This window comes from Sciurus carolinensis, chromosome 13 (genome assembly GCF_902686445.1).
Source record: "Sciurus carolinensis chromosome 13, mSciCar1.2, whole genome shotgun sequence".
Taxonomy (NCBI): Eukaryota; Metazoa; Chordata; class Mammalia; order Rodentia; family Sciuridae; genus Sciurus; species Sciurus carolinensis.
The window spans coordinates 7,550,250-7,563,116 of record NC_062225.1 but is presented as its reverse complement, the minus strand read 5'-3'; the positions used below and the strand labels follow the sequence as shown (position 1 = coordinate 7,563,116).

At 43.7% G+C, this 12,867-nt stretch overlaps 1 protein-coding gene across 1 annotated transcript; it reads left to right on the top strand.

Annotated features, from left to right (window-relative positions):
- Positions 1-4,582: 4,582 nt before the first annotated feature.
- Positions 4,583-11,866, top strand: Lyg1 (lysozyme g1). The gene is made up of 5 exons (XM_047521901.1): positions 4,583-4,625; positions 7,272-7,376; positions 8,908-9,119; positions 11,430-11,562; positions 11,748-11,866. Exons 1-5 carry the CDS (start codon positions 4,583-4,585, stop codon positions 11,864-11,866), a joined length of 612 nt encoding a protein of 203 aa, XP_047377857.1.
- The last annotated feature ends 1,001 nt before the right edge of the window (positions 11,867-12,867 follow it).

The window sequence follows — 12,867 nt, the reverse complement described above, 5'->3', positions numbered from 1 at the left end:
CCTCTGAGGTGTCGTAAGGAACTAATTGGTTAATGTTTGCAAAATGCCAAGACACTCTTAAATAAAAGGCTCTATATAAGTTCAAAGTATTTGTAATTATTATGATTATTACTATAATTTATGAGACTTAGCCATAAATCTCATAATAGGATGAGGTCAACACTTTTAAAAAGAGGAAGCAGGACAGGGACTCTATATAAAGTGCTGTAGACTCACTGCCTCGAAGGACAAGAGCTAACTGAAGACAGGTGAGTATAAAACAGGTGTAGAACCTGTGCGGGCTTATTTAGGGTAAAAAGAATCCAGTGTATGAAGGTTGATTAATAATGATTGTGATTCTGCTGCTGAGTGGATCAGATGAAACTTATAAACCTTTCAAGAAAAACCCAAGTTTTTTTTAAAATATTTTTTTAGATGTTGATAGACCTTTATTTATATGTGGTGCTGAGAATCGAACCCAGTGCCTCACACGTGCTGGGCAAGTGCTCCACCACTTAGCCACAACCCCAACCCCAAAGCCAAGTTTTAAAAGTTTATAGATGATAGGAAATTATTTTTTCTGTTCATTACAATACTTATAAAAATTTAGGCTTTTTTTTTTTTTTTCAGTTCTGGGTACTGAACTCAGGCTCTTATGCATGCTAGGCAAATGCTCTGTCACTGAGCTTCATCCCCAGCCCTTTTTTATTTTATTTTAAAACAGGTTGTTGCTAAGTTGCCCAGGCTGGCCTTAAACTTGCGATCATCCTGTCTCAGACCCCTGAGTAGCCAGGACCATAGGTATGTGCCACCTCATCTGACTTAGTTTTCTTTCTTGCTTTTTTTTTCTTCTTAGTTTTCTATTAATGCAAATATACAATTTCTTTTGGGTTTGTGGGCATGCGCAAAACAAAGCATGGAAAAACAAAATCTTGTGTGCCTCTAATAGTAGTATATCATATCTTCTTTGTTCGTGCAAAGCCTGAGGACAAGGTGTTTGTTTTGCGGGATGGCAAATCTCTTTCCTGCTCCTGGGCTCCAATCTTGCCAGTGTTACACTCTCCCACATGCTGTAAGTGTTGAGGCTATGACAGAGTCTGATTTTCTCTGAAAGCTGTCAAAAAACTAAGGTCAATTTATCTACAGCTTAAGTCTTAACCAACAGAGTAAAAAAGACAAGCTTCGAGAGTGTGTGCGTGGACCGCAGAGGCTGGGGTCTCGTGACTGGATCCTTGTTCAGAAGGGGATGCTCCCAGGCAAGTCAGGCAGAAGGAAGAGAGGCTTCCTGGAGCTCTCAGCTCTGGGAACCCCCAGTGCAGAGGGAAAAGCAGGCATGGAGGTGCACAGACCACAGACGCCCCTTTTGGGGCACAGTCTCCTCAGCAAGAAGAGGATTTGCGGGCAGGGAAGCAAGAGAATCAACCAGACCTTCTGAGTCTTTCTGGGCTGGTATCCTGGCTCACAACTCAAATTCAGCAAATGTGTATTTTCAGGTCACACGAAAAAGCAATCAAAAAAACAACAAAAAAAGACAGTTTAGAATGAGCTGTCATGTGGCAGCCTTGAATTTTACTCTAAAAGGTTAGATTTTTTTTTTCTTGAGAAAACGCAATGTCAGTGGCAGAAATAGTCTACGTTCGTGACTGTCATTGGTACCATCATCTTAATTTGAGGACCGTAGGTGCAAAGTTCTGGACAAGACTGTGTTGGGAGGAGGCGGGAGGAACAGGACAGTGAGGGAGGTTTGACTCAGACGGGAGGCCATGGGGAAGGTCCCTGAGCCTACAGGTAGCAGGCAGATGGAGAGATATGCTCCCCAGATGCAGTCTGGGTGTGGAGGATGCTTCAGGTGGAAGCCGGGGGCAGTTCTCTGCTCTTCCAGGATCAGACAGGGGCCACCATGGGCAGGGCCACCTTCACCTCTTAGCATGTCGGGGTGTTAATGCAACACATTTCCAGGCTGGTTGGAGGGCCCCAGGGACCTGGGATGCTCTTGTTCAAAGTTAAGATGAAGATGGAGGACACTCATAGAGAAGAAATGGGAGTTCCATGGTGAGAGAGCTACAAGGAGCCATATTGCCACCTTTTCCAGAGAAACAGTTGAACCAAGGAAGAAATGATCCTTATCTCTTATAAATCTGAGTAAGGCTTTGGGGATTACAAAGTCCCCAGTAGTGAGGTGCACGCCTGTAATCCCAGTGACTCTGGAAGCTGAGGCAGGAGGATCAAGAGTTTGAGAACCAGCCTGGGTAACTTGGTGAGACCATCTCAAAAAAATAAAAAGGACTGGAGAGGTAGCTCAGTGGGAGAGTGCCCTGGGTTCCATCCCCAGCAAGCACCACATTTTTAAAAAGTGGCCAGGGGAAAGAAGATAGACAAGGACATCTTGGTGGAGGCAGTAGGAACTTGAACTGGACTCTCAGGGATTCTCTGTAGTCAGTTTCCAGGGTGGCCTGTAGCTTCAGCTTGTTGACAGCCCTTAGCTCTCCGTGACTACTTTGCCACTGTAAGTTGTGCTGGGCATTGAGACTTGGCCTGGACTTTTCACGATGGCCTCGAGTGCAGTGAGCCATAGGGGTATTAATAAGTTAGTCACAGTGACCCATGGACACTCCTCGAGCACACCCCAGGGACGCCGCCACCATCCCTTCAAGACAAAGAGTACTTTCTGGCCTATAAAGTTGGACCACCAAGTTTGGGTTGCTTCGACATGCTGTGTTTAGGGATGGAACACCTTGTCCATCCATATAAGAAGTTCATCGTCACTTCTTGCTCTTCTCTGATATAATGGGGAAAAATTACTTTGAAGGTCTGGTCCCAAGGGCACCCAGAAAGTAATAACTCCTTGTTGCTAAGTGCATGGTACCTGTATTTACTCAGACTCAACCCAGTGCTTTCCCAACACAGATATTTAAATCCGTGCTTGGAAAATGAGGAAGCTCTCATGAAAGCTAAGTCTTTCCACTTGGGTTTCCATGAGGAAGCATATTTTCTTCCTGGAAAAACAGCAAAAAGAGTGAAATACTCTAGGTTTGGCATTTTTCTAAGGGTCCTTTCCAGAAGGTTGGTGAGATGCCTCTGTAAAGAGATTTTCATGAGACCCTGAGCATTTTCTGGTCCTACACCGTTCTTTCTCCATTCTTTTTTCCTGGAATTTATCGTCCTCTCATCCAGTGCTGGGGGCTCAGGGGTGCTAAAATAAGTGATTCTTGTTGAGTTATTAAATCTGAGAGTTCCTGCAGACCCAGTTAACATCTCAAGTTCCTGTACCTTTTTTTTTTTTTTTGGCAATTGTGCATGACATTTTCTGCTCAACTAAGCAAAGCCAGACAGACCATCTCAAGGTCTTGGGGAAGAAAAACAAGGTTTGGCTTCATCAGAGGGCCACTGCTCCTTCAGTTTAAGAAGATGGAGCTCAGATGAATTCCTTATTGCCTCTCCATCTGGAGTTGGCATCTCTTAGGTATTTGGAAGAAACTGCCTATAAGAATAACCTTAGAACAAAAGAGGCTGGGACTGTAGCTCAGTTGATGGAACATATGTCTAAAATGCAGGAGGTCTTGGGTTTCGTCCCCAGCTTTAAAAAACACCCATGAGAAAAAGTGCTACGTGTCAGGTTTATACTTTCGACTCCTACACATAATGATGGTGATAACTTAAAATGGCAGGTCACCAGGCTCTGCTGAGCAGGGGAGATGAGGGAAGTGGAAGTTTTGGGGGCAGAGATCTGGTTCCTCCAGAATTCCCGGGGTCAGCTGTTCTGGACGGCATTTATGCATTAGTCTGGTAGCTAGTGGGGGATAGTGACGGGAGGAATGGTTGTGATGGGAGAGAGCTTGGATGACAGCATGATCTTGGTGGCAGCTGGCTGCAGATCTCCCATCCAGCAAGCCCCTCATGGGATCCTGGGATCCCTGCCCAAGACCCACCTTCCTGGGGACTTGTCTCTCCATTCTCCCTGGCTCAGGCCTAGGAGTTTTACAGAGGGAGATTGGGGAACGTGATTCAAAGTGATCAAGGGGGTCTGGGATCCCCAGACTGGGGCTGAGGCATAGGGAGGCCCTCAGAGTCCTTCCTTCACCCAGAGATTCTGTATCCACTTCAAAGCACTGAAGGAAGTGTGGCCTTTCCTCCAACCAAGAGAAAAGAATCCAGATTCAGAGAAATGACCAATATGAAATTCTCCTTTTTACATTATATTTTGATAGTGAAGATGCTCTTGGGGTAAGACAGGTGCATCAAAAATTTGCTTTTCAGAGTCCTGAATCCAGTCACCCTGTTCTCGGTATTGAGAACCAAAGCATCTTGGCTTCTTAAAACAATTAGTATCCAGTATCTGGGTGCTATACTGAGTCTCTGTAGACCAAGCAGAAGTCTTCCCATTTTTAAGCTAATTAAAGGATAGGTGGAGCACGTGGTCCACTCTTGGTTTTTAACTGTGATGCCAATCACTAATGTTCCTACTTTGGAATGAGTGAACGTGTTCATCCATCTTCCTCCCAAGGGAGCGTTACGTCTTGTTGACAATGATTGATGTTTTTTCATCTCCAAGCTAATTTTGATTCTTAAAACATTTCAGGCGCTGTAGAGCCAGACCCTTGACATGTCTGCATTGTGGCTGTTGCTGGGCCTCCTGGCCTTGAGCGGTGAGTATGTTTTATTTTTCCCAAATGACCTTGGAGGTGGAAAGGCAAAACATAGGAAAACGATGCTACTTTTATACTTGAAACTGGGTGGAGACCTTAGCTTTCTCCTAAGATGTCCAATAAATCCTGAAGTTAGGCACGGTGACTGACAGCAGTCCCTCCCCAAAATGTTCCAGAATTTAGAATGGGCTTTAAAGCAGGGTAGCTTACTACCAGACTTTAAACAAACACGTGCTCATTGCCTACTATAAAAACTGCTTCACCAATAGTATTTATTGAACTTATTTATAGATCATATATTTCCATAAAAAATCGAGGTGATTGCAATAATAAGACCAATATAATTCAAATAGAAAACTAGTACCAAGAAATCAAGATGTGACCAAGCTAGCAGCCACCAAGGCTGAGATAGTCACTGCAATTGAATTTCACCTTTGACCTAAAGTTCCTTGTAGCTGGGATTTTTTTTTTAAGTGAAAGTACTTTTTTTTTTTTTTTTACAAATTAAAAGAGGAAATGGTTCTAGGAAAAGCAAAACTTTTCCTGGTTCTAAATTGAAAAAATTTCTCAGATGAGGCTTTACATTAATTCATGTATTGATTGATTGTTTCATTCAACAAATATCTTAAAATTCCCACAAGGTGCTAAGAAGATTTAGGAATGCAATGTGGTTAGGGAGAAGTCTTCATGGCAGGCAGCATTGAATGATAGTCCACTGCAGTATTATGGGAATTTGTCAATTTGTCACTTATCATAAAGATAAATGTGTACTGATCAAAAACTTAAAACAATTTAATTTTTAGTATGCTCACAAAAGACAAAGTCTTTTCATTTCCACATCTTTCTCAGATCACTCATCCTGAGTCTCTAAAGTAAAGTGTTTACTCCAAATCACTAGTATTTCAGATGTCAACCTCAAGAAACTGTCAGTAAGAACAAAGAAACTAAAAAAGCATTTACGTTAACATATAAGATGTGTACGAGGATACACAAGAGATGTACTTCACAGATCTGAAAATCATTAAGATTTGGTGAGGGGCTGGGGAGATAGCTCAGTCGGTAGAGTGCTTGCCTTGCAAGCACAAGACCCTGGGTTCGATCCCCAGCACCACAAAAAAAAAAAAAAAAAAAAAGATTTGGTGAGACAATCTACTTTCATGGAAGAATAAAATACATTTAAGAAGTATGCTAATAAAAGGTTCATGCAGGATGCAAGGATGAGCTGATTTTCCCAAGGAGCAATTTCCTGTCCCCTGAAGATATCTGGTTACTGGCTCCTGTACCCACCTCCTGCAGTGAATTGTAAATTTGTAGTTGTCCTTCAGAATCTGCAGGGAGGAAGGATGGGTACCAGGATACCAAAAATCCTCAGATACCAATTTCCTGATGAAGAAGGGCATAGTATTTGCATAGAATCCATGCACACCCTCATGTCTACTTTAAATCCTCTCTAGATGATAGTTCCTAATACAATGAAGATGCTATGCAAATAGCTGTTGTACTGTATTGTTTAGGGAGTAATGACAAAAACAAAAGGTCTATACATGTTTGGTATATTTTTTCCCTAAATTAAAAAAAAATTTTACTTGTAGATGGACACAATACCGTTATTTTATTTATTTGTATGTGGTGCTGAGGATGGAACCCAGTGCCTCACACGTGCTAGGCAAGCACTCTACCACTGAGCCAAAACCCCAGTCCAATCCCTAAATATTTTTGATCTGCAAGTTGGTTGAATCCACAGATGAAGAGTCCACAGATGAAGAGGGTGGATGGTGTGTTGTAAATTCTCATCTACTGGCTACTCTCACAAGTGGAAAATAACACACTTTGATAGGATGGGCGATCAGAATCCTTACACACTGTTGGAAGAAATACTAAAGGGCACAACAGCTGGAAAACAGAATATGGTGCCTCTACAAACTTTGAAAATAAAATCACCATACAATCCAGCAATTCCACTGCTGGGTGTACACTAGAAAGGATTCAAAAGTGAACTACTGAAGGGATATTTGGACACCTAAGTTCCTAGCAGTCTTTTTCACAGTAGCTCAAATAGAAGCAACCCAAGTGTCCATCAACAGATGAATGGGTAAGCAAATGTGGTATGTCCATGCAATGGAATATTATTCAGTCTTAAAAAGGAATAACATTGCTGGGCATGGTGATGTTCGCCTGTAATCCCTTGCAACCCAGGAGGCTGAGACAGGAGGATCTCAAGTTCAAAAGCAGCTCAGCGAAAGCAAGGTGCTGAGCAACTCAGTAAGACCCTGTCTCTAAGTAAAATACAAAGTAGGGCTGTGGATGTGGCTCAGGGGTCAAGTGTCCCTGAATTCAATCCCCAGGAGAAATGCTGAGTTCATAGAGGTGATAAGAAAGGACTAGGGTACAGGGTGTCTGATCTGCTTTTCCCAGGAATTCCTCATGTCTACAGGAGAAGTGACAATTTAGTAGCAAAACCATGTCTGTAATAATTTCTTAGTGCACCGTGAAATAAATTCCCAAAGATTTTCAACTGCATAGTGAAGCTCTTGTTCTTATTGGTTTTATTATGGTTTTTAAAAACTGGATGCCATCCCATTCATAGGAAGCTGATAAGACCTATTCTAGTTCAATGTCTTAGGTTGAACTTTTCTCCATTCATAGACTTATCTGAAAGCAGCAATTTGGGATGCTATGGAAACATCCGAACCCTGGACACTCCAGGAGCATCTTGTGGGGTTGGAAGACGTCACGGCCTGAACTACTGTGGTACGCATAACCTCTGGGTCCGCTTGCATCCTCGCTATCCCCTTGGCTCCCACTGTTTGCCGCTTCCTACACCCATGCTAGGGAGTGGTGGGGAAAGTCCTGGGCGGGAGGCCAAAGACTGTTAAGGCTCTGACTCTGCTTCCCCACCCGCCCTAGTACTGGCAATTGAACCCCGGGTGCTGTACAACTGAGCTACATTCAGAGTCCTTTATGCTTTTTATTTTGAGACAAGGTCTTGTTAAGTTATCCCAGCTGGCCTCAAAATTGCAATTCTCCTGCCCCAGCCTCCTGAGTTTCTAGAATTACAGGTGGGCTTCACCAAACCCAACTCCTGGCACTGTGTCTTATTTTTAAAAATATTTTTATTTGTTCTTATTAGTTATACATGATAGTAGAATGTATTTTGACATGTCATACATATATGGAGTATAACTTCTCATTCTTCTGGTTGTACCTGATGTAGAATTACATTGGTTGTATAATCATATATGTATATAGTATAGTAATGTCGGATTCATTGCACTATCTTTCCTATCCCCATTCCCCCTCCCTTCTCTTCATTCCCTTTGTCTAATCCAAGTTATTTCTATTCTTCCCTGCTTCCTTGCCCTTATTGTGACTCGTTCTGTGTCTTGAAGAAGTCACTTAACTTCTCTGAGCCTTTGTTGGGGGTCAGGGTCATGTCTTTGCCTTACAGCATTGTAAACTCTGGTCAATATAATGAGATGAGAGTGCTTTTTAAATTGTAAAATTGTTTAGGAGGTAAGGTTAGCCAGGTAAATTAGCATCAGTTTTCATTTCCTCCAGCATTTTGTTAAAGGTTTAAACTTACAATGATTTGAAGCCGGGAACAGCGGTGCACACCGGTAATCCCAGCTACTCAGGAGGTTGCTCAGGAGGATCACAAGTGTGAGGCCAGCCTTACCAACTTAGTGAGAGTCTTTCTCAAAATAAAAAATAAAAAGGGCTGGGGGATGTAGCTCAGTGGTAGATCGCTCTTCTAGCATGCATGAGGCCCTTGGTTCAATCCCTAGTACTGCAGAAAATAAACAGATTGACATGATTTCTTGGTGTCACTTAGGAGTGAAAAGATGAGCAACTGTGAGCAAAGTTGTGGATGGCAATCCCAGAACCCACCGAAGAGTTTAGGGGAATTTGTCCTTCACACCAGGGTCTGTTGAGGATGATGGACAGGCACAGCGCATTTTACTGGGTAACCCTGTCAGGCGTGTCGGGGACGGACCAGTGCTTCTCAGGCCCCCTAGAGCATCGAACAGCCCCCGGGTGCTTGCCTGAGGATGGTGGCCAGAGGATGCCTGCCTCAGGAGATGCACAACACAGAGACTTACGTTCACAGGAAGAGAGTCCTAACCTCAGGTCAGAGAATGGTCACTAGGGATTTGAGACCAAACCTGGGGCTTCTAGCCTGGAGCTCTAGCCAGATCCACGCAGCTGCTTTCTCTCTCCCAGCTTCTCCAGACCCATTTCAGTAGAAGTCACACCAAGCTCTTCCGTCCTCTGTGTGCTGTAGGAGTCCGTGCTTCCGAGAGGCTGGCCGAAATAGACATGCCTTATCTCGTGCGGTATCAACCCATAATGCGAACCGTTGGCCAGAGGTACTGTGTGGATCCTGCAGTGATCGCTGGTGTCTTGTCCCGGCAGTCTCAGGGTGGCAACTTCCTGGTCAACATGGGCAACGCAGGCAATGTGGGCAACATGGGCGATGGAGTCAGGGTGGTGCAGGTAACTCTCCCTCAGTTAATGTCACATGTGGCCGCTTAGAGGCACCGTCCCAAGGGCAGCCCCCACAGAATCCAGAATGAACAGTGCTGCCTGGAACTTGTGAGGGCCACAGCTCTGCCCGGGAGACCCGAGCAGCACCTTCCTGCAGCTTCTCCGGGATCTACGATTTCTTTTCTCAAAGTAAATAATGCTGTATTTCCAGGATACCATTGGGGGCACGCTATTCTGAATTTCTGATAAGGCAGTAGTCCAGGAGAAAAATACCAGATAACATCTTTGCTACATTATTTTCTACCTCTGGAGTAAGTCATTTTACCTCATTGGACCTCAGCTTCCCCATCTACAAAATTCCATGTGGGGGATGTTGGTTCTGGGTCAAGCCTTGGGTATGCCAAGCAAGCACCCTACTACTGAGCCACACACCAGGCCCTAGAATGCAATTCCTATAGAATTAATATAAAGATTCAATGAAGTCATGTAGAAAAGTATATGATATTAGATAGATTTTTTTTTTTCCACTGCTGGGGATTGAACCCAGGGCCTCGTGCTTGCAAGGCAAGCACTCTACCAACTGAGCCACATCCCCCAGCCCTAGATAGATTCTTAACAAATATTAAATTCCTTTTCCCTTTGTCTTCTTTCTCTATCATTCCTAGTTCTGAAGATGGCATCAGATAGACTTCCACCCTCTACCCCTCGGATTAACCATTCTGGGGAATCAGTGGAGGCAAGGGTGACAGTGAGGCCTGATTTCCTGTTGTGTCTCAGACCATTGTTGTTTTGTCATGATAAATATATCACATTTCCTCTCTCCATTTGTCTGTCAAGGACACTGGGTTTTTTCTGTCTCTTGGCTATAGTGAGGAGCTCTGCTAATAACATGGGAGTACTGATATCTCTTTGGGATTCTGATTTCAATTCTTTTGGATAAATACCCACAAGTGGAATTGCTAGATCATATTGTACTTCTAGTTTGATTTGATTTGATTTTTTTGAGGCATCTCCGTACTGTTTTCCATGGTTGGTTGAACCACTTTGCCTTCCCATCAAAACAGTGCACATAGATTCCAATTTCTCCACATCCTCAGCAACAGTTGTCTTTTGAGTTTTTGACAGTGAAGCCAGAATTAAGGACAGGTAGTTAGTGTAGAAATAGGAAATTGGGTCAATTCGAGGAAATGAAGCCATGAAGCCATCTGCCTTTGGAAGTTGGAGGCTGCCCCTGGAAGAATGGAATGTCAAGGGTCTCCGGTGCCCATTGATTACCAAATTTACCTGCCTTTATCAAGGACTGCAAGCAAGGAGCTGCTAATTAATGCCCCCTGGGCCCTTGCCTGCCTGAGTCACCCTGGCCCTCCCCCTGCCCATGGCTTCTCACTTAATGCAAAACCAGGCCTAGTCACATAGGCAGGAAGGAAGGAAAGATAAGGGGGGAGAAAACTGGAGAACAACAGAGACTTTAACCTATAAAAGATGTAGGGTGCGGTCACTTCTTGGGACTTTAGAACATCAGCCATGGCCCCCTTCTTCCTGCCGGGAGAAGTCTGTATTATTACCTTTAAATAAAACCTGCTTAATATGCTTGCCTTGGCTGCTTCTCTAGGGTTCAATCTTCAACATTAGAAGGAGCAGAACTCGTCACCGGTAAATGGCGGTATCAACAGTAACTATCCTAATAAGTTTTGCTCTCTAACCCCCCAGGGAGGTATAAGGTGGCTTTGGTTCCGCCACAGGTATTTTAGTCAGCGTTTGCGTTGCTGTGACCAATATACCTGACGAAAACAACTTAGAGGAGAAAATGTTTGTTTGGTTCATGGTTTTAGAGGTGCAGTCCACGGTCAGCCAGTTCCATAGCTCTGGGCCCAAGGTGAAGCAGGACATTATGGTGGAAGGGTGTGGCAGAGGAAAGCAGCTGAGGACAAAACAGCCAGAAAGCAGAGAGAGAGAGCTCTGCTCTCCAGGGACAAAACATCAGTCCCCAAATCATGTGGGTCCTCCAGTGACCTACTTCTTCCAGCCACACCCTATTGCCTACAGTCACCACCCAATGCAGTTGTCCTTTCAAATTATTAACCCACAAGATGGATTAATCCACAATTAGGTTAGAGTTCCCATAATCTAACCATGTCACCTCTGAACATTTCTTCATTGTCTCGCACATGAGCTTTCTGGGGTCACTTATTATTTAAATCATAACAACAAGTGGAACAAGAAAAGCAGAAGGGAAAAGAAAGAGTGGCACCGAGCCTGTCTCACTGTGTCACCTCCCACCTGGCTTACCTTGTTTTTCCTCTGCCTCCCTCCCTCCAGGACTCAAATCTTTATGCTCCCACATCTTGGATCACTGAATCACAGGTTTCCCAGATAACTGAGGTTCTGATTACTAGAATCAAAGAAATCCAGACGCGGTTTCCTACCTGGACCCCCGACCAGTACCTGAGAGGTATGCATAGCACCATTTGACCAATGTCACTTCATAACACAAAATCAATAGGGGCTGATGTGATTGCACCCTAAACCACTGTTGCCCCAAGAGGCAGTTAGCAAGTATAATCAAAATTTTCTATTGGGTATTCAGAAGCAATGAGGGACTGTTGGGGCAGGATTAACTTATCACATGAATTTCAGGTGGACTCTGCGCCTATAGTGGGGGCCCTGGCTACGTCAGAAGCAACCAGGACCTGGGCTGTGACTTCTGCAATGATGTCCTTGCACGAGCCAAATACCTCAAGAGACATGGCTTCTAGCACTTCAGATGAAAACCAAGTTTATCATCACCCATGAGATCTTGACTATTATGCAAACAATGTCAGCCAATGGGGTTTGCAACTGATATTCTGAGCTTGACCATAAGGTCATCAAATTGCATGAATCACATTAAATGAAGAATTGTTACCTGCATTTTGTCATCTGGTGTGTGTGTGTGTGTGTGTGTGTGTGTGTGTGATAATGGGCCGTGTCTCTTTGACAGTATTTCCACAGATGTTAGCACCCTGTGGATTTCTGTGAAATGAATCCTATGCCTTATTGACTACCACTGCCAGCTTTAGCAAATAGAAGCACAGAAAACTCAGTTTAAATACGAATTCCATATAAACAATGATATTTTCTTGATACTGCGTATTGAGCCCAGGGCCTCACCCTTGCTAAGCAAACCCCTACCACTGGGTTACACCCTCAGACCCAACAATGAATACATTTTTTAGTGTAAGTTCCATGTGATATCTGGAACACATTTACACTAAAATATTATTCATTGCTTATCTGAAATTCAAATTTAACTGGACTTCTGTATTTTATCTGGCAAACCTAACATTGACTTTTTGGATAAAAATCAGATTCAAATTTAACTGAAAATTTTAATGAGGAAAAAGGCATATTGACGGGTGCCATAGTTTTGGGAAAGTCACTTGCAAACTTTGCAGAGTGATCTTTTAAGCCTAGAATATCTCGCTTCTAAGGTTACCTCCTTTTCTCCTTTGCTAGACCACAAAACCTCCTACACCTGAGTTCCCCAGCTTCCCACCCAAAGTATCCAAATCTTAGCTAAACTCTTCCCTTTTTGGGGTCACTTCAATCACCAGCAGAGCCAGGCCATTGGAGGTAACCTCAAGTTCCTCCACTGTGCAGTTGGTAAATTCTTGAATCTGAGGGTCGTATGCTATACAAGGAATCAATGTCCCATTCTGTCAACCGAACAATATCAGCCCTTCACAGAGTGGCGTTCTAGAGAAGTTCTCACCATTTC

Excerpts from the sequence above, each read along its gene's own strand:
- Lyg1 (XM_047521901.1), top strand. The coding sequence starts at position 4,583 with ATGTCTGCATTGTGGCTGTTGCTGGGCCTCCTGGCCTTGAGCG. Across the intron at positions 9,120-11,429 it reads ATGGAGTCAGGGTGGTGCAG|GACTCAAATCTTTATGCTCC; the intron begins GTAACTCTCCCT and ends CCCTCCCTCCAG. Across the intron at positions 11,563-11,747 it reads CCCCGACCAGTACCTGAGAG|GTGGACTCTGCGCCTATAGT; the intron begins GTATGCATAGCA and ends CATGAATTTCAG.